At 28.4% G+C, this 21,029-nt stretch overlaps 1 protein-coding gene across 2 annotated transcripts in view; it reads left to right on the top strand.

The window, feature by feature from the left end:
- The window catches only part of LOC126747158 (serine/threonine-protein phosphatase 6 regulatory ankyrin repeat subunit A-like), an 80,242-nt gene extending 59,599 nt beyond the window's left edge, over positions 1-20,643 (top strand). Inside the window, exons 19-20 of one of the 2 annotated variants that reach the window (XM_050455667.1) lie at positions 3,764-3,978; positions 18,238-20,643. In XM_050455667.1, coding sequence (XP_050311624.1) covers positions 3,764-3,978; positions 18,238-18,368 — 346 coding nt within the window. In that variant the 3' untranslated portion in view covers positions 18,369-20,643. Of the gene's footprint in view, positions 1-3,763; positions 3,979-11,426; positions 13,116-18,237 lie in introns of those variants that run through there. The other variant, XM_050455662.1, reaches the window with a different exon arrangement.
- Positions 20,644-21,029: the final 386 nt, after the last annotated feature.

The following is a 21,029-nucleotide window of genomic DNA, read 5'->3' as shown; positions in this document are numbered from 1 at the left end:
AAATAACCTTTTTCCATGCGGAGACTGTCCAGTGACTATGTTCTCGAGCAAAGCTCAATCGCGCCCGTACGTTTTTTAAACTTAGTAGTGGTTTCTTTGCAGGGCGTCTTGTTTTTAAATTACTATATTGAAGTCTCCTTCTAATGGTACGATAACTAACTGACCCCACACCTTCTTCTTCCAAATGCAGCTTGATTTCTTTTGAAGTTGCGAATGGGTCAAGTTTTGCTTTTTTCAAAATTAATTTGTCAACACGACTAGTGGTCTTCTTTGGTTGGCCAGTTTTTTTTAGAGGAACAACACTTCCACGGAGATTAAAATTTTTTATTATCAGAAAATTTTCGAGCAATATCCGTCTGTTTAACCCCTTTCCGGTAATCGTCGATTATTCGCATCTTAATATCGATCGATAAAGTTATACCAAGTGGCATTGTGAATATTTGCCAAAACTAATAGTAAGGAAAGTCAAGTCAACAGAAACCAACGCATGAAACTCAGAGACTGAATAAATATGTTGTATGTCAATCCAATTTTGGCCACCTAGCAGTTAAACAAAATTATTGGAATTTGATAAAAAAAATATTATATCTAACTTCTTTTGTTTTGACGTTTTTTTTGGCTAAAAAAATATTTAAAAATTAATTTCGCGGTTTTAATAATAATTAATTTATTGGTAAAAATTAATAAAGGCGTTTCTGCTTTTATTAAATTATAATTTTTGATTGATAATTGAAATTACAAAAAATTAGCCAGGCATACTTAATGGACATTTAGTCGTTTTAATATTTATTTTGTTTTCATGTTTTATTCACAAAAAAAATTAAAATTTGATTAAAATAAAGATCCTTTCCTGACATTATAAATTAAAAATAATAAACGTCATAAGTAGTTTAAAAGGGATATTTTTCAGAGCTTCTTAGTCAAAAAATCATTAAAAGTAACTGAGAAAGATACTTTGATTCTATGTGGCAACTAAGTGATTTTAATATTGCTTTATTTGGTGATTTGGGCTTAAGATATAGCCATATGCACATTGAAGAAAAAACTCAAATTAAACAAATTCTAGTTAGTACCGGTATCGTACTACGGTAATTTTTTATACTTTTTGGGCAAAAAGTGCAAGCAATAAAAATCTATGGAATTTGTTTCTTCAAACTATGTTGTTTACATTCCTGAACACTAATAAGCTCAACCGGTTTTTCCTTTGCTTCAGATAAAGTATATCCATAAAAATGGAATTTGTCAATCTACTTTTGGCCACCAGTGTACTAATTGCATTGGTCAAGAAGATGCTTTTGAAATACAAGTAGCGACAACACATGCTATACAACGCAGGATTTTGAAGTGCTTAGAAATCAATTGAAAATTTATTGTAAATTACTTATAATCTTAGGATAACTAATTAAATCATTCTTAAGTTTTGAAACAAATTGTATAAAGTTATTTTGTATTCGCACAATTTTTTTGTAAATTAGGGTACATTTCGTTGAAATTTCGGAATGTTCTTGCTACAATTTTGTCACATTGTCCATGAATAATAAATAGATTCATCAAAACTTCATTTGAATAACTATTTCTTTTCATTTCAATTAATGTTTAGGTAACTATTTTAAAGTAACACCCACGTGTATTACTATTACTGATAAACTAAATGTAATTGTCAAACGTCAATAGCATAGCATTGTTTATTTAAGGCAAATATGTCAAAATATTCCGATTTTTACAGAAACTTGTTTTTTTTTCAGAAACCAAACCACTTAGATATAGGAACATGATACCTCGTTAAAAAGGGATTTCAATTTCCCTTTAGAATATGTTAATATATAAAGGGTGTTCCATTAAAAAAAAAAACATTTTTCACTATTTTTGTATCTAGCGGTAAAATCACTAATTTTGACCAACCCTGTTTAATGTAAAACAAATTTTCGTAATGAAGACTAATGTACAATACTTCCGTAAATTACGCTCATAATGTCAATTTTTTACGCGTTCTAGTGCCGTAGTAATAAAAATATATTTGGAGCTATGTTTTGGTCAAAAAATAAAGAAAATAATTAATTTCTCGAAAATCACTAAAAATAAGTATAGGAACACCTTATACAAAAATAATCATAAAGCGATAGCGGATCAGAAAAGAATATACAGGATATTCCATTTAAATTAAGAGAGTTGCTACTATTTTTGCTATAATATGCATCGCTAAAAATATTTCCAGTCGTTAGATCACAAGCTAAAACCCAAGATGCCAAATTTTCAAAAAAATTCTATTTTCCGCTCTCCGTAAATACCTAGGTACCATCATTTTGTATATAAATATATTATTAAAGAAATCTGTAAATCTTTACCATGTTCGGATTCCAGCTCTTTCCTAAAGTTCTTTAAATGAATAATTTAAGCAGTCAGCAATCTATTCTCAAAATCATTAAACTCACTAACAATAATAATAATAATAATAATAAATTAATAAAAGGACAAAGATATAAAGCATTCAATATAAGGCAGAAAAGAGAAACAATTCAGAAATTAGTTGGTAATCTGCACTATAACCTATTATTTTTTGAGTAATAAAATTACCCTAATAATGGCGTAAAACTATTGAAATTTTCGAGGTTAATTACACGAGTGCTTAAAACTTTTCGATAATTTTGCATGAAAGCGTATTTTTCTAAAAACAACTACATGCGTTCATTATCATATTTTGGCGAAGTAAATATCCTCTTCCTTCAGAGTCATGCTATTTTACAAAATATGAAAATAGCCGAATGTTGTTTTTCAAAGAATATACGCTTGAGTGCAAAATTACCTTAAAATCTTTAGACACGAGTGTAATTTAGGAAAAAAATTACTCATATATACAAGGTGTCTACTATAAAAACCGCCAAACTTGTTAAAAATGATTGATTGAAAAATTTGAAAATTTTTGTGGTTTTCTTTCTTTTACCCATGATATTGCTGTGGAAACAAATAGCTATAACAAAAGTAACTATATCATTGGAAAGCATATTAAATGCAGTACCTAGTTTTTGCTGAAAAAAAAACATGTTCCTATTTACCAAATTTTAGAAAAACGACAACGAAGAAGATACTACTAATTTTGCATATTTCCCAAATGTTACATTTAACTCCTGATAACACCCGGTATAAAAAATTACTCAAAAATTTAAATATACCCATCTTATAGCAAATTTAATTCTCTTTCAGATGGCATATCTAAATTTTATGTGGTGGTAACAATAACGGAGATATTCTTGTTTATATGAAAAAAAAACAAAGAAATTTGATAAAATCAAAAAATTTTAAATATCAGAAGAATTAACAACTTTTCGAAAAAATGTTATACGACTGTATGTTTTTTGTTGCAAATGACTTGTATAATCACCTCTTAGAGTTTGGCGGTTTTCATAGTAGACACCCTGTATAATTATAAATTTTGTGGATTCTGTTCCAAAGCGCGACATATTACTTTCTTTAAAAAATCTTTGAAATAATGAGATTGTCAAACTGACATAATATTCAAATAAAGGGCGTTGTTAGGGGTTACTAAATGCGTGGCAAATAAGATATTTTTTTTAAACGTCAAGAATTTGTATGGTTTTTGTCAGTCAACAAGCTAAAGATAAATCTAATCAAAGATAGCTGGAGGGTCGTTTTCGTTAGCTACAGGAGTTGTTTTCGCTATAATCAAGCTGTAATCAAACGTGTGTAGCTAAATGGATGAGTGTAATTTTCGTTATAAATACACGTCTATTTTTTTTTTGTATAGCCCACTACACATTGCAGCCCGAAACGGATTAGTAGACGTGACACGGGAACTCCTCAAAAAGGGAGCGAACGTGTTGGCCGTAGACAATGAAGGGCTTACGCCAGCCCTGTGCTGCGCCCCCAATTACAATGTCGCCCAATGTCTGGCCCTCATATTACAATCCTGTGTGGCTTTGATATTGCCGGATTATTTGGACAGGACTAGTACACCAAATGGTAAGTCTAGACCAAATATTTATCGGGATATCAAGTTTATTTTTTAAGAGTGTTTTTATTGAAAATTAGTAACATTAAAAAAGTAACAATTTATTGGTTAATTCAGAAAGCGAAATTTGATAATTGACAACTTTAGCAACTCATATGTATAATAATGTACAAATTGATTTTTTTAACCACAGAGTTCTTAGAATAATTGTGCCCTAAACAAATCAATATAAGTGATTGCCAATAATTACACTCTTAAATTCGGTATTTTAAAATTTTATTGAGTGCCTCATCTGAAACTTCTTGGATCTATAACTAGCCCAATTTTTAATATAATTTTGTGCATGGGGTATTAAATTGCAGGACTAAATTAAGAAGCGATTTTTTTTATAACAGCACTGTAAAATTACTGTCAATTGAAAACTTCAGATTCAAAATACTTTAATTGCCTATAAAAAGAAAAACAATTCTAACTAAAAGCTAATTGCAGAAGAATCACGTAGTTTTCTTTAGACAAAAAGGATTGCATCGCGATTTTTAAAACGGTTGACACCTGGCATTAAGTATGTCAGGAGTGATACAACCCTAGTACTACTAACTAATACTTAACATTTAATAAAGTTGGAAACTTAACGGAACGAAAGGCTTAAAAAATATCTGGTAAAAAAAATTGTAAAACAAAATAAAAACTCAGTTGTATGGTGGGCAAAAGGTCCGAAACTGGCTCGGTGGTACCCTGACAGACAAGGGAGGACTGAACACCGAGAGGTTCTTAAGTATATGTATAATTATGTTATAGCTTTTTTCAAACGTGTATATTTTCATTTTAAAAACTTTTGCGTTTTATTGTGATTCTAGCAGAAACTTTTATATATTTCGCAAAATTCTTTTTTGACATATTTTTAGTATTTATTGAGAGATTATTCTATAACATTCTGGCATTATATAGAAAAGACTTCTGAAAATTTGCCGTTCCATGACCCGGATTTTTAAATAATTGTGTGTTTCTAGTATTGTGATTATGAAATTTTTAAAAATGTAAGGTGGTTTTTGATCTGTGATAACCTTGAACATACAAAAATACATATGATATTTTCGCCTGTTTGACATATTGAGAATTTTAATGTCTTTCAGATACGGTGATCTGTTATGTCTATAAGGTATACAGTAAGCAAATCGAGTTAGTATAAACAACATCTCCATAATCAAAGAGAGAGATTACAAGGGATTTGCAAAGTAAATATTTAGTTTTTGGGTCCTGGAATAAAGCTAGATTTTATTCCAAATGCCTCGAATATCATAAAAATTCAAAAAACAATCTAAAAAATTTTCAAAAATTATTTTTAAAAAAATTCGAAAATTTTGAAATTAAAAATTGAAAACAAAAACTTATCCTTAACATTAAAATATAAAGAAAAATTATTTGAAATACCTCACGTCTTTTAATTGACCCATAGTCTTGGAATAAAACAAGGTTTAATCCAAATGCCTGGAATATCATAAAAATTCTCAACAAAATCTGGAAAATGCTTAAACTTCCAAATATTCTGGAATTAGAAATTGGCAACGAAAACTTTTCTTAAAACATTAATATTAAAAAAAAATTATTTGAAATGCTTGGAAGGCCTGCAAAATGATTCCAAAGTACTGGAATAAAACTAGACTTTATTCCTAAAGCCTCGAAAATTATAAAAAGTGAAAAAACATCTAAAAATTTCAAACATTATTTTAAAAAATTCGAAAATTCTGAGATCAAAAATTGAAAACTAAAACTCATCCTAAACATTAAAATTTAAAGAAAAATTCTTTGAAATACTTAGATCATGTTTTCCAATTGACCCAAAGTCCTGAAATAAAATAATGTTTAAAATTATATTTTATTCCAAATGCCTGGAATATTATAAAGATGTTGAAATCTGGAAAATTCAATTTTTTTCTAGATTTCAAAATATCTGGAATTCAAAATTGGAAACGAAAACTCTTCCTAACACGTTAAAATTAAAATGATTTGGAATACTTGAAACACATGGAAAATGACCTTAAAATTCAGAAATATAACTAGATTTGATTCCAAAGTCCTGGAATAATATAAGAATGCTCCAAAAATTTTGAATTTCTGACTTACTAAAAATACTAAAAACTTAAACTAAAAAAAAAATATTTTGAAACATTAAATTTAAAAGAAAAATGATTTGAAATACCTCGAAGACGTGCAAAATAATTCCAAAGTCTTGGAATGAAACTAGATTTTATTTCAAATTCCTCGAAAATTATAAAAATTGAAAAAACATCTGGAAAATTTAAAAAATTATTTTAAAAAATTCTGAAATTAAAAACAAAAACTTATCCTAAACAACAAAATTTAAAGAAAAATTATTTGAAATATTTCGATCGCATTTTCTAATTGATCCAAAGTCCTGGAATAAAACAAGGCTTAATCCAAATGCCTGGAATATCATAAAAATACTCAAATAGTCTGGAAAATGCTAAAACTTGCCAAAAATTGTGGACTTAGAAATTGAAAACAAGAAAATAATTTAGAACATTAATAGATAAATTATTTCAAATACTTGGAAGTCGTGAAAAATAACCCTAAGGTCTAGAAATAAAATTATATTTTATTCCAAAGGCCTGGAATATTGTAAAGATGTTCGAAATAACTGGAAAATTAATTTTTTTTCTAAATTTTAAAATGTCTGGAATTTAAAATTAGAAACGAAAACTCTTCCTAACACATTAAAATTAAAATGATTTGGAATACTTGAAACACATGGAAAATGACCTTAAAATCCAGAAATATAACAAGATTTGATTCCTGGAATAAAACTAGATTATATTTTAAATACCTCGAAAATTATAAAAATTAAAAAAGCATCTGGAAAATTTCAAAAACTATTTTAAAAAATTCGAAAATTCTGAAATTAAAAATTGAAAACTAAAACTCATCCTGAACATTAAAATTTAAAGAAAAATTATTTGAAATACTTGGATCACGTTTTCCAATTGGCTCAAAGTCCTGGAATAAAACAAGGTTTAATCCAAATGCCTGGAATATCATAAAAATACTCAAAAAATCTGGAAAATGCTAAAACTTCCAAAAAGTCTGAAATTAGAAATTGGAAACAAAAAAAATAATTTAGAGTATTAAAATGAAAAGATAAATTATTTAAAATACTTGGAAGACGTGGAAAATTACCCTAAGGTTTAGAAATAAAATAATATTTTATTCCAAATGCCCGGAATATTGTAAGAATGTTCGAAAAATCTTCAAACATTATTTTAAAAAATTCTAAAATTCTGAGATCAAAAATTGAAAACAAAAACTTATCCTAAACATTAAAATTTAAAGAAAAATTCTTTGAAATACTTAGATCATGTTTTCCAATTGACCCAAAGTCCTGAAATAAAATAATGTTTAATCCAAACGCCTGGTGTCTCATAAAAATACTGAAAAAACCAAAAAAACTTTCAAAAATTGTGGAATTAGAGATTGAAAACAAAAAAAATAATTTAGAACATTAAAATTAAAAGATAAATTATTTAAAATACTTGGAAGACGTGAAAAATAACCCTAAGGTCTAGAAATAAAATTATATTTTATTCCAAATGCCTGGAATATTGTAAAGATGTTCGAAAAATCTGGAAAATTCATTTTTTTTTCAAGTTCAAAGTTTTTGGAATTTAAAATTGGGAACTAAAACTTTTCCTAAAACATTAATATTAAAAGAAAAATTTTTTTGAAATACTTGGAAGACGTGCAAAATTATTCCCAAGTCCTGGAATAAAACTAGACTTTATTTCTAAAGCCTCGAAAATTATAAAAATTGAAAAAAAATCTGGAAAATTGAAAAAAAATAAAAAATTCTGAAATTAAAAATTCAAAACAAAAACTTATTTTAAACATTAAAATTTAAAGAAAAATTATTTGAAATACTTGGATCACGTTTTCCAATTGACTGGAATAAAGCAGGATTGGATTCCAAATTCCTCGATTATAAAAATTGAAAAAAATCCGGGAAATATCAAAAATTATTTTCAAAAAATCGAAAATTCTTAAATTAAAAATTGAAAACAAAAACTTATCCTTAACAATAAAATTTAAAGAAAATTTATTTCAAATACTTGGATCACGTTTTCCAATTGACCCAAAGTCTTGAAATATCATAAAAATTCTCAGAAAATCTGGAAAATACTAAAACTTCCAAAAATTCTCGAATTAGAAATTAAAAACAAAAAATAATTTAGAACATTAAAATTAAAAGAAAAAGTTGTTTAAAATACTTGGAAGACGTGAAAAATAACCCTAAGGTCTAGAAATAAAATTATATTTTATTCCAAATGCCTGGAATATTGTAAAGATGTTCGAAAAATCTGCAAAATTCAATTTTTTTTAAATTTCAAAATGTCTGGAATTCAAAATTGGAAACGAAAACTCTTCCTAACACATTAAAATTAAAATGATTTGGAATACTTGAAACACATGGAAAATGACCTTAAAATCCAGAAATAAATAAGATTTGATTCCAAATTCCTGGAATAATATAAGAATGCTCGGAAAATGTTAAAATTCTGACTTCAAATACTGAAAAGAAAAATTTATTTTAAAACATTAAAAACAACGTGGAAAATGATTCCAAAGTTCTGGAATAAAACTAGATTTTATTTCAAAAATACCTCGAAAATTATAAAAATTGAAAAAACATCTGGAAAATTTCAAAAATTATTTTAAAAAATTCAAAAATTCTGAAATTAAAAACAAAAACTTGTCCTTAACAATAAAATTTAAAGAAAAATTATTTGAAGTACTTGGATCACGTTTTCCAATTGACTCAAAGTTCTGGAATAATAATAATAATAATAATAATAATAATAATAATGTATTTATTTAGCTTTAGCTACAAAGGTAATACATAATATATAGATAATACGAGTATAATACATATTTAAAAAAAAAAACTTAAAAATTTAAATCAATAAAAATAAAAAAAATTGCAAATAATTTGAAAAAAAATTTAAAAAAAAAGTGTGTGCTTGTACAAAATGGCATACATATACAAAAAATACAAAAAGTCTCACATACAGAAAATTTCTAAATAAAATTTAAGCCTAAAATAAAATAGCAAAAATAAAACAAAATATGAGTTAAAATTGTAAAATAAAAATAAAATAAATACACGTACAAACTACAATTACATAAATAAAGGTAAAACGAATGATAAAACAAAGTATGTACAAATAAAACTTACAGAAAAAGTATAAATAAAACACGAGTCTAAAATAAAATACTAAAATAAAACAAAGTACGAGCAGAATTGTAAAACTAAATAAATAAATAAAACAAGTGAAATTATAAAATTCAAATGAATAAAACAAGGTTTAATCCAAATGCCTGGAATATCATAAAAATACTCAACATTAATAGATAAATTATTTAAAATACTTGGAAGACGTGAAAAATAATCCTAAGGTCTAGAAATAAAATTATATTTTATTCCAAAGACCTTAAATATTGTTAAAATGTTCGAAAAATCTGGAAAATTCCAATTTTTTTTTGAAATTTCAGAATTTCTGGAATTTAAAATTGGAAACGAAAACTCTTCCTAAAACATTAAAATGATTTGGAATACTTGAAACACATGGAAAATGACCTTAAAATCCAAAAATAAAACAAGATTTGATTCCAAATTCCTGGAATAATATAAGAATGCTCGGTAAATTTTAAAATTTATTTCGAAAATTTTAACATTCTGACTTCAAATACTGAAAAGAAAAAATTATTTAAAACATTAAAATATTTAAAATTATTTAAATTTAAATTATTTAAAACATTAAAGAAAAATTATTGGAAATACTTGGATCGCGTTTTCCAATTGGCTCAAAGTCCTGGAATAAAACAAGGTTTAATCCAAATGCCTGGAATATCATAAAAATGCTCAAAAAATCTGGAAAATGCTAAACCTTACCAAATACTAAACCAAAAATTCTGGAATTAAAAATTGAAAACAAAAAAATTATTTAGAACATTAAAATTAAAAGATGAATTATTTAAAAAACTTGAAAAATTAAATATGATTTATTTTGGTAGATTTTACTTTGTTTTAAAAGAAAAACACAAAAATTAGTTTTAACACACTTTACTTAAATCAAATTTTATAAAAAGAATTACAGGCGTACTAAAGGCAAATATCAAAGAACGACCGTATGCCGTATGTAAATGACTGAACCATATTACGCCCCAAAAAATCAACAAACATATCCCGGCGTCTGGCGGCCTATTCAGCATTTTGGGACCGCTTACGTGACTGGCCTCGATAGATTTGCCATCAACAGCAGTTATCGTCTTTGATACTATCTTTTGCATCTAACAAATATTAAAAGAAAAATTAGTTGAAATACTTGGAACACGTGGAAAATGATTCCAAATGCCCCGAAAAGTATTAAAAATTGACAAAACATCGGGAAAATTTCACAAAATTCAAAAATTCTGAAATTAAAAAATTGAAAACGAAAACTTATCCTGAATATTAAAATTTAAAGAAGAATTATTTGAAATACTCGGATCACGTTTTCCAATAGACCCAAAGTCCTGGAATAAATTAAGATTTAATTCCAAATTCCTGGAATAATATAAGAATGCTCGGAAAATTTAGACTTGATACTGAAAAGAAAAACTTAGTTTAAGACATTAAAATTAAAAGATCAATTTTTTTAAATAATAATAATTTTCGGGGACTATTTTGGCTCCAAATGTGTTTAATATTTCTGTTAAAAATGCCACAGTTTGTAAACGTCCTTTCATCGGTTCATATTACATTTATAATAAATTTTAATCATATCTTGCTTTTCTGCAATCGTAAAAACCATAATTGCTTAAATAATTAGTAAAATAACTTGTCAGATTATACTAACAAAACATACATATGTTTAAAATATATGATATTTATGACAGTTTAGAGATTGTTTTGTCAGTTAGGTCAATTCAGGTTTTTAAAAATAAAAAGATATTAATTGTGATACACAATTAAAAAGGAAATTTTGCATAGATTTTAAAAATGCAAAAACCAAATATATCGCCTATAAGAAAAAATAACGTCGATGATGATTGGCAAAAGACGAAACGTCGTATTAAAAGTCTAAAATCACCATCCATCATGTAGCACGAAAAAATGTAGCAACGCAAAAGTGCAAATTATTTTAAAATCTTTTTTTTTTTCAAAATTTCGGATTTTTTAAACGGCATATTATTAAACGCAAAAATTCTCAACTTTGCCCCAATTGAACTCTCTTATAGATTCCAAGATCTCTATGTTGAGGGTCGCATTTAAAACACCCTGTATATACCCCATGTATAAATTTATATTAAAAATTGATCGAGTCATATATCTGGACAGTTGTAGATGGGTGATCCTGTATAACATATTATTATATTTCCTTACTGATCCTTACTAATCCTTAAACAGGAGAACCTCGTAAACTTGACCAACTCCTTTTGTACCTCCCAGCCTCCAGTCCCCTAAGAAAGTCCTACAAGTCCACCGAAACACAGACTTCAATAGTACTTGTTACTGATCCAGACCTATTCGAACTAGAAAACGCGTTTATACCACCCAAACAATCCGCATCCAAAATTCGCCGGAATATTAAAATCGACATGGACTCTAATTGTTTTATTAAAGAGGAACCCGTCAAAAACACCGGTGCAAAACCGAAAGTAAAAACAGAAAGGGGAAAAAAACTGCACAAGGCTGATAAAGAGCTCCATCTGCCTATCAACGAAATAATCCAAAGTAGACCTAAGAAAAATTACACTATGTCCTGCAGGGATTGCCAGCGGTTTCAAAAAATGTGCTTTAACTGTTCACAAAAGAAGAAAATACCCAAAAAAGATTACTCGTTCTTTGGTCATCAGCAAGAGCTAGAACTGGGCAATTTATTGACGAAAATGTTAAACGAAGCTAGCACTAACGTAAAGAGAAAAGTTTGCAGCAAAATCAAGAACAACATATGCAAACACGATGACAAAGAAGATATTCGCCTGAGGGACGTCTTTGAGTCTGATATATGGACTCAACTGGAGGATAGTTTGAGTACTATTCAGCCAAACTGCGATGAACCTAGTACTACTGAACTGAAGTATCAAGGAAGTAATGAAGAAAAAGCAGAAGATGAAAAGATTACAGGAATGCAGGGAGAAGTAGCGGAAATTTTAAAGGAGTGCGAAAAAACGCTGAGCGATGTTCAATTAGTGATCAGTAGCACCGAGAAAGTTGCTCTTTCAGAATCTCTAAGTGAAAATACAGTCGGGAATGACAATTTAGAAGTTGGAACGACCCTGTTTGACGACAAGTTCTTAGAGTGTCCCTCGATTGATAAAAATGAAGTAAATCATGCGGAAAATTGCGATAGTCCAGAGAAATTGTCCGATTTGCAACTTGAAGGAGATTTTGACTCTTTATTAGAGCTTCGTAGAGGAAACAGGAAATCTGATGCCACTTGTCTGCTTTCTTAAGAACTTTATACAGTTTTCGTTTTTTTTTTTGTCAAATTTTAGTAATTTATATTAGCAAATCGATTTTGAATGCAGCAAATTAATGTTATCAGAGATTTCTCTTTCTTCTACTTCATAGTCTTCTTTTATTGACCAATTAATAAATTCACAGTATTTTTGAGAAATTTAGAAGGACAATTATTACCTTAACGTATTTACTTGGGCATACTAAGGGTTTATTAAGACCTTAAGCATTTGGATTTTGTGGATCAAAAAGAAGAGTTGAGAGAAAAAATAAAAAAAAGCTTCAACAGCGTTGCTGTAGCATAGGATATAACATTTCAACATATCAAACTTTTCCTCAGGTAAAAAAGCGTCCTAAAAAAAAACTAGCGACAAGACGTAAAAACAGAGTTCAAAAACACAATTTCAACTAAACTTATCAAATAATTAAAACTATTTACTTCACTTAAGATAAAAAGAATAAAAAATAATGGTTATAATAAAAACTACTTTGACATTTAATTTTGACATTTTCTCAACATCATCATTTCACCGACATCAAAACCATTGAAATTTAATAAAAATCCAATTTTTAACATTTAAATATTGTGGGAACATATTGTGTATCGTTATAATCGTAATAAAATATGCTATTTTATACAGGGTGTAGTTATTTTACGTGCCATATAAAAAATTTAAGTTGATGAAGGTTTCTTCGAAACGAAACGTCGTACGAAAAATCTCGCAATGTTATTTTTTAGAGCTCAAAAAGTGGCCATGTGAAAGTGTCTTTTGTTTTTCCATATCTCTTTAAATAACGCCAGAAAAAAATAAAAACGAAATCGGCAAATTTCGGTTTTTCTCGAATATCTCCGAAACTACTCAAAATTTTAAAACTTTCTAGACGGCGCACACAGGCGAAATTCGGGGAAAAGCCGGCCATAAATCGGAAATACCAACTTCCCAATTAAGGCCTATTCTGAGTATAATTCAATTATCTAGTTACCTGGGTATAATAAACAATTACCCTTTTGTTTTTCGTCTTGTCACTTGCAGAAATATTTTGTTGAAAGTTGATGTTCGTGGAGACTATTTCATTGTGATTCAAAAGCGCCTGTAAAAAGTAGTAATTTAAATTTAGTTTTTCGGCAAAGTGTGGGTGAAAATTTTGTAAAGCAGCAATGGAGCCTGTTGCTAGTGGTAAGTAGAATATTAAAAATTATATTAATTAAAAATATTTCTTTACTTTTTTTTATTACTGATTTTTTGAAAAGTTAACAGTTAATTTTTTTTTTAAATTTAAATTTCTGATCTTCTGCTAAACTAAAAGTATGATTTCGCGTAATTTCCCGAATTTAAATTAGTTTTAAATTATTGCTTAATAAGTCCTTTGTAAGATCCAATCTTAAGTTGCTGCGATAATTTGCGATCTTGACGAAAAAATATTTTTAAAGATTTGTAGTCCGGGTCCAAATTCGTATAAAATGCTATTGTAGGTCCAAAACGCAAGAAATAATTTTCTGCTACTAACTTGAAGAATAAATTAATTTTTATAAAATGAAACATCATTTAATAGAAAATTTAATATAGAAATAAAAAAATCGCCATATGGGTTTAAAATTCAATATGGCAACCAATTTTAAATGGCAAAATCTTATGAAAAATAATTAACAAAATTACTTATTATTTCAGGGACAGCAACAAAATCTGCTTGGTTTAAAAGAAGCCAACTTGTCAGTTGGTTAGGAATTTGTCAGTCCAAGAAAAGAATGGAGCAGTGCCGTTATTTGGCAGAAAAGTGACCTCTACCATGCGAGTTGAACGCTTGTCAGAAGAGTCTTCAAAAGTCATATATAAATTCATTGAGAAATATGACACAAAATGGTCATCAGCATCAAGAAATAAAACTGCATTTGAAAATAAAAATCGAGATTGGTTAAATATTGAGTTCGAATTTTCTTCTGAAATGAATGAAGCTCAACCAGCCGAAATGCAGGATACAACTCTATCGAGTAGAGGGAGGCCATTCACTGGATTTTTAGATTTAAGTGACCGATCAAAAAGAAGAAGAACTGAACAGATGCGAGCAGATCGAAGCCCTAAAGAACTAACATTTGCTGCTCAAATGAAGTTTAGGTCCGAAGGTAAACTGGATGAAGCAGATGTGTTAAAAAATGTTGCATTCTCATCACCAACCCGTGCATCAAAATATAAAAAATCTCTTGAAAAAGAATGTGAAATACCATTTTCAGCGGACGAAGCCTTATCGCTTTTTGTAGAGGCTAAATTGACAAAATTTCAATACAATCTTATTAAGAAAATCGGCAAAAAGCCATAGGTCAACTCTTTATCCTAATTATGAGCACCGAACAATAACAAGACTAGAAGTCCCACCCTCGGTCGGGTGTTTGAAGTAGCGCTCTCAAATACGAGCCGCCGATCGCAAAAAAACCACGCAAGTGTTCAGCTGTGTCGGCTTGTACGAGGGTAATGCAGACAGTTAACGGCGCCAAATTAGCTTAGCCATCAAAACAAAATAAAGGTTCACTTACCGGGGTGTTTCAAAACAATCAAACTATGTAATTAATATTATTGTGACCCATTCTGTTTTAGTTGTAGGTATTTAAATAAAAAAGAAAATATTTTAAACTGTTTAATTGATTGAAGATCATAATTATAACATATCCTAAATTATTATATTATACATTACATGCATACATATAACTAAAAAATAAGAAAAACGACATTAACAGTAATCTTAATCTGTTTCATTGCAGAATAATACTTGTTCTACACTTGTTTGTGTTGCTTTTGTTTCTTTTAATCTTCTAGCCTCACCTGAAATATTAATTTTCTTATTTTATCTTAACAATAATGTTTTATAACAAATTGTTACAATTCATCAAATAAATCAAGGTAAATTTATCTGTATAAAAAATGAACACACTTACTAGTTTCTCCGCTATTTTGCCATAAATTTTTTGACGGGACAGCGTTATACAGCAGATTTGTTCTTACGGTATTACGCATTAAGGTTTCTTGGGGAAAATGTAATTCGCAGACTCTTAATTTATTACTACATTCTTCATAAGTATACCGGAGTCATATTGGTATACCTATGATTACTAACAAATCCCAAAGCCTGCTTCCAAAGTTGACATCTAGAAATATCATTTACAATTTCTTTTATACTGATGAATATGGAAAAAAATTATTATTATTGTCTCTCATTTTAATAATATTATTAAAAAAATATTATTCAAAACTATACGATTATACTAAAACGATTCTATAAATTCTTACCTATGTTCATTCCTGGGCCACCGAAACAATGATATTTCTGTCCCTTCTCTAGTCAAACATCCATTAACACAACACATTCGTGGCATTTTATCAGAATCCTTAATAAAATCCCTAATAAAACCAAATCGCAAAACAATCGCTATAACGTTCTAGCACAATATAGTTCTACCTACAAATAGCTGCTCTGTGAGACAACTGTTATACTACTTTAAATATGCTATATCAGACAGCCGGTATATGCATTTCGCCCGGGAGCGACTTCGAGAGACTTAAAAAGAGTAGCGTCCGATATTCGAGTGAGATAGGCATTAGAAGAGGCGGAGCGTTAAGTGAACCTTCTAGTCTTGTTATTGTTCGGTGTTATGAGTCAATAACTGCCGCAAAAAAAAGGTGCTACCCAGAAAACCTAAACATTTCTAAGGATGTTGCTGAAGTGCCTCTTAAAAGTTTGCTGGATCATACATCTTTAAGGTTATTTGAGTCCCTAAAAGAAGTTTTAAATTCTTTAAACCAAGAAAAATATAATAATTTAAATTTAATTTGCAAATGGGGGTGTGACGGGAGTTCTGGGATGAGTCAATACAAACAGCAGTTTGCAGAGTCCAATATTTCAGATGCTAATATCTTTTTAACATCAATGGTACTAATTCAGCTCATTAACGGTGATCCGAAATCAAAAGATAAGTTTGTAATCTGGGAAAATACCCAGAACTTCCTCCACACGATTCTGTAGTCCTCTTAGAGTTTAGTTTAGGCATGAAACAACAGAGTTATCAGTGAGAGAAAAGCAATATTTTGACCAACAAATTTCAGATTTGCAACCAATAAAGCTTGATATTCAAGGAAACAATGTATTTTTAAAACACATTTTATACTTTACAATGATAGATGGCAAATTGTGTAATGCTGTTACTGAAAATACAACTCAGAGATGCTATTTGTGTAATCTAACATCCAAAGATTTTAACAATATCGATAAGGTTTTAAAACAGAAAATTGCTGACGAATCTAGATTTCAATTTGGTTTGTCATCTTTACATGCTTGGATTCGTTTTTTTGAGTGTTTGCTGCATCTATATTATAAGATGGAATTTAAGCAATGGCAAGCGCGAGGCCAGGAAAACAAAGAAAAACTTGCAAATGCCAAAAAACGAATCCAAGACTTATTTTTTAAAGAAATGGGACTATTGGTTGACCGACCAAAACCTGGTTTTGGAAGTACTAATGACGGCAACACTGCTCGCCGTTTTTTTGAGAATGCTGCTAAAGCTTCGGAAATTACAGGCATTAATCAAGATTTGATATTTAGATTCAGAGTAATTTTATTAACAATTTCTAGTGGTTTACATATTAAAATCGATAGTTTTAAGGATTACTGTCATGATACGGCCAGAAAATTTGTAGAATTGTATCCGTGGTACAATATGCCAACTTCCGTGCATAAAATCTTAATGCACAGTTCTGATATAATATCATATTTTTTGGTTCCAATTGGGCAACTTGGCGAAGAAGCCCAGGAATCAAGAAATAAAGATATTAAAAGATTCAGAGAATTTCATGCACGGAAGTTTTCAAGAAAACAAAACATGGAAGATATATTTTGTAATCTCTTAATATCTTCTGATCCTTTAATCTCCAATATGAAAAACTCATCTGCTAAAAAGCTTAAACAGTACCCTTTAGAAGTTTTGGCATTTTTTGACGAACCAACAATTTCTGCTGATGAAAGTGATAGTGAAGATATTGATTGATCTTAATTATTATTAAGATAGGTTAGGCTTTACTATTATTACAAAGTTATTGTTAAGTAAGCTCTGTATATACTTTACATACTTAAATATATTACTCTTAACATGTATTTTAATTGCTTATTTTTACACACAAAGCAAAGGTTACTTATAAAATTAAATAGCATAAAAACAAACAAATCACAACTTTATTTAGTAATTTATAATAAGAAATTTTATTAAACTCAGGTACTTTATATTATCAAAAGTCTCAACATTTTGAATTTTATTTCAAAAATTTTCCGTATTATGAATTTTAAACTCTTAACTGAAAAATTGTTGAAATAATAACATTCTGAAATTTTTTTAAGGAAATGCGTACTTACGCAGCGCCTATGTAATGCAATAAATGAACCCAAGGGGGGCGGGGGGGATTTAAAAAAATGTTTAAAATAAACGTGTTATCTTAGTTTTAACATTTTCTTATGATTAAATATGTTTGTGGTTCATATCAGCACTACTACTATTTATGGCCGGCTTTTCCCCGATTTTCGCCTGTGTGCGGCGTATTGTTAGGCTCTAAAATGCGCAACTTTTCTCTAATTTAATGAACCTCGTATCTCCTATAGCTGCCGAGATCCCCATGATAGACATCCTTATCCACACTGTTTTTATCACACTATCTTTATCACACACTGTATATGATAATGAATACACCGTTAATCAATAAACTAATAAATGATTTTCTAGCATCAGGGGGCACATTAGACCAACAAAGCGCCATGGAATTGGCCCTGAAGCTCTCCATGCAAACAATAACGTCACTGGGGGAGCACAAAGGGCAAAGCTCCAGTCATTCCAGTGACAACGAGTTTTACTAACATCCATCGATTACAAAATGGTATTGTTATGTTGTGGTGGTTGGGAATGCACAAGGTCAGAGTGATTTAATTAATGAATAATTTTTTTTTTTTATATTTGAGAAAAGTGAGGCAATCAACAGGAGTAAAGTTTCAGGTTTTTCTAAATTTTCATGTTTTTTGATAGTTTTAAGAAGTATGCTGAAAATTATCCTTTCAAAACATATCCAAATCAACTAACAATAATAATATATTAGAAGAAAAAAATGCAAAAAACGTGCCTATTTGTACTTAAGCACAAAACCGACTAATTTTTGCTACGCTTTTCTAACCAAGGGTATTTATAAGATATGTGTATATACCTACTAGTTAGGACATTCTTATTAGAGTAAAACACCAGTGAAACGAATAATTTACAGGGCCTAGTCAAACGAAGTTCTGGTATAGGTTAAGATTAACACAATTTATATATTCCTGATACTTATAAAAGTCACTGTAGTAATTTATTATGTAGGTGACGATTGATATTGTCTTGAGGTTAACAAAGAACAAATATATACTGGCTTAGGCAGATGTTTTGAAATGAAAATGTGAATTAGAGATGTAAAGGGGCGTTTTTCATATTTGCATTTTCTACTAGGGGTTACCATAAATATTAAAAACACTTCTAAAAACAATACTCTATTGGCTTCTCTATTATTTTTTAGATATTTAAAAAAAATATACGCATTGTAAAAGTATAAGTTTATACTAATATTATTAAACCTGTCACATAACCTTATATGTTTTATAGGTTTATATATTTTTATTAAGCTATATAATGCCGCTTTTAACAGTTTTTTCGAAAATGATATACTCCGTTGTTTCAACCAATTTCGTCCTATGTGACATTTTCAATGCAATGCACAAATTAACGTCATGCTAGAATTACATAATGGTATCTGAGCCAAGTAACAAATTGAGTAATTTACTGTTAAAGTTTATAAATTATATAAAATCATTTTGGCCATTTTGGAATTTTGATCTACATATTTATAAAATAAGATGTCGAAATATTCCATTTGTGATATTTCTTTTAAATGCCCAAAAAAAAAAGGTAGAAATTCGTTACTCATAAAATACAATTTTGCAGTAATTTAAGATAATTCTAACTACCACTTAAAAGACCCTGTTTATTAATTTTGTTATTGTTTGCCTATTATTGTCAGAATAAAATAGTTCTAAGTGCTAAGTAGAACTGTGTTATCATGACGATATGGGTATAGTAAATAAAAGAAACCCGGGCTGGATAGAAGAAATACTGTATTTAAGATAAAATAACATTACAAATAATTGTTTTAATAATCTAATTGTGTTCATCAATTAAATAGAACGTGGTAGACTTAAAAATATAATTAATTCAAAAAACAGCATTTTATGCATTCTACATTTCAACATTCGTAGCATACATAGGAACTTTAATGATTTACGGTATATACAGAAATTAGGTTTTCTAAGTACCTAATATAATTAGAATAGTAAACATAAAAATCATTGTATAATATACAACTAATTAAGTAACAATTTAATTATGGCTTTGTATGAGTATAGGTAATTAATATATTTCAGAATACTCTGGTTCAGTCTCTATATAATTTGGCATCGAAGAGGAATCTGTTACAGCCATGGTTAAAACCAAGGTAGATCAATAATAATAAGGAATTATTTAATTTAAAATTTTAAAAATTCTTACCCAGTCTTATAATTTTAGATGTTCTGGAGTTCATATTAATTTGATAAGGTATATAAACAATAGCATAAATAAAAAGGAAACACCTTTTTTGGTCTTTTACTAAAATAAACAAAACACGTTAGAACAAATAGCTTATTAATAAATTAATTTAAGTAGGTTCTTATAAATACTAAAAAAAAAAAATTTAATATTCTTTTGAGCCTTTTTAAAGTTTTTATTTTTATAATTTAATTGCATAATATAACCCTTACAAATTATTTGTACATGATGAAAATTAAATAAACTATAAAGAATGTATTAGTTTTGAGAAGAAAAATACACAAGAACTGAAAATTTCGGCTATACAGTTTAAATAAGTGACATATATTAAAACGTGTCCTAAATCCATTTAAGTTATGCAGGATTTTGGTTAATATAACAATTAAAATTCGAAAGAAATTAAACAAAAAAATAATAAGAATATATCAGAATTAGACACTAAAAATATTTAGAATATCTCATATACAGGGTGTCCCGAAATTACATCGCAATATTTTACCAGCCGCATCTTTGTCTAAAAATAAGACAAAAAGTCCATATACAATATGGTTCAAAAGTGCATCGTTTTTAATTTACAGGGTGTTTTATGAATCATGTTAAAGATAGTTTTTTGTTAATATATCCGGAACGCCTAGTTGTAATCTTTTGAAATTTTCAACATTTACTCTTGGTTTTATTAAAAACTGTCGGTAAAGTTTAAATTGTTAAAAATTTTTTTCTAGCAACTCCGTGATAATTTTGGTATTAGAATTGAGAAGAAAAAACATTTTTACATAAAAAAGGTGCTCTTGTCTAATTTCGATAGGAGCTTCCGTTTTCGAAAAAATCAATTATTAATAAATCATGAATTGGTATTTCAAAAAATAACTACAAATAACATCTTGTAAAATAATAGTTGGCTGTGTTTGTTG

Source organism: Anthonomus grandis, chromosome 2 (genome assembly GCF_022605725.1).
Source record: "Anthonomus grandis grandis chromosome 2, icAntGran1.3, whole genome shotgun sequence".
In the NCBI taxonomy this organism is placed as follows: domain Eukaryota; kingdom Metazoa; phylum Arthropoda; class Insecta; order Coleoptera; family Curculionidae; genus Anthonomus; species Anthonomus grandis.
This window is presented reverse-complemented; position numbering and strand designations above follow the sequence as displayed.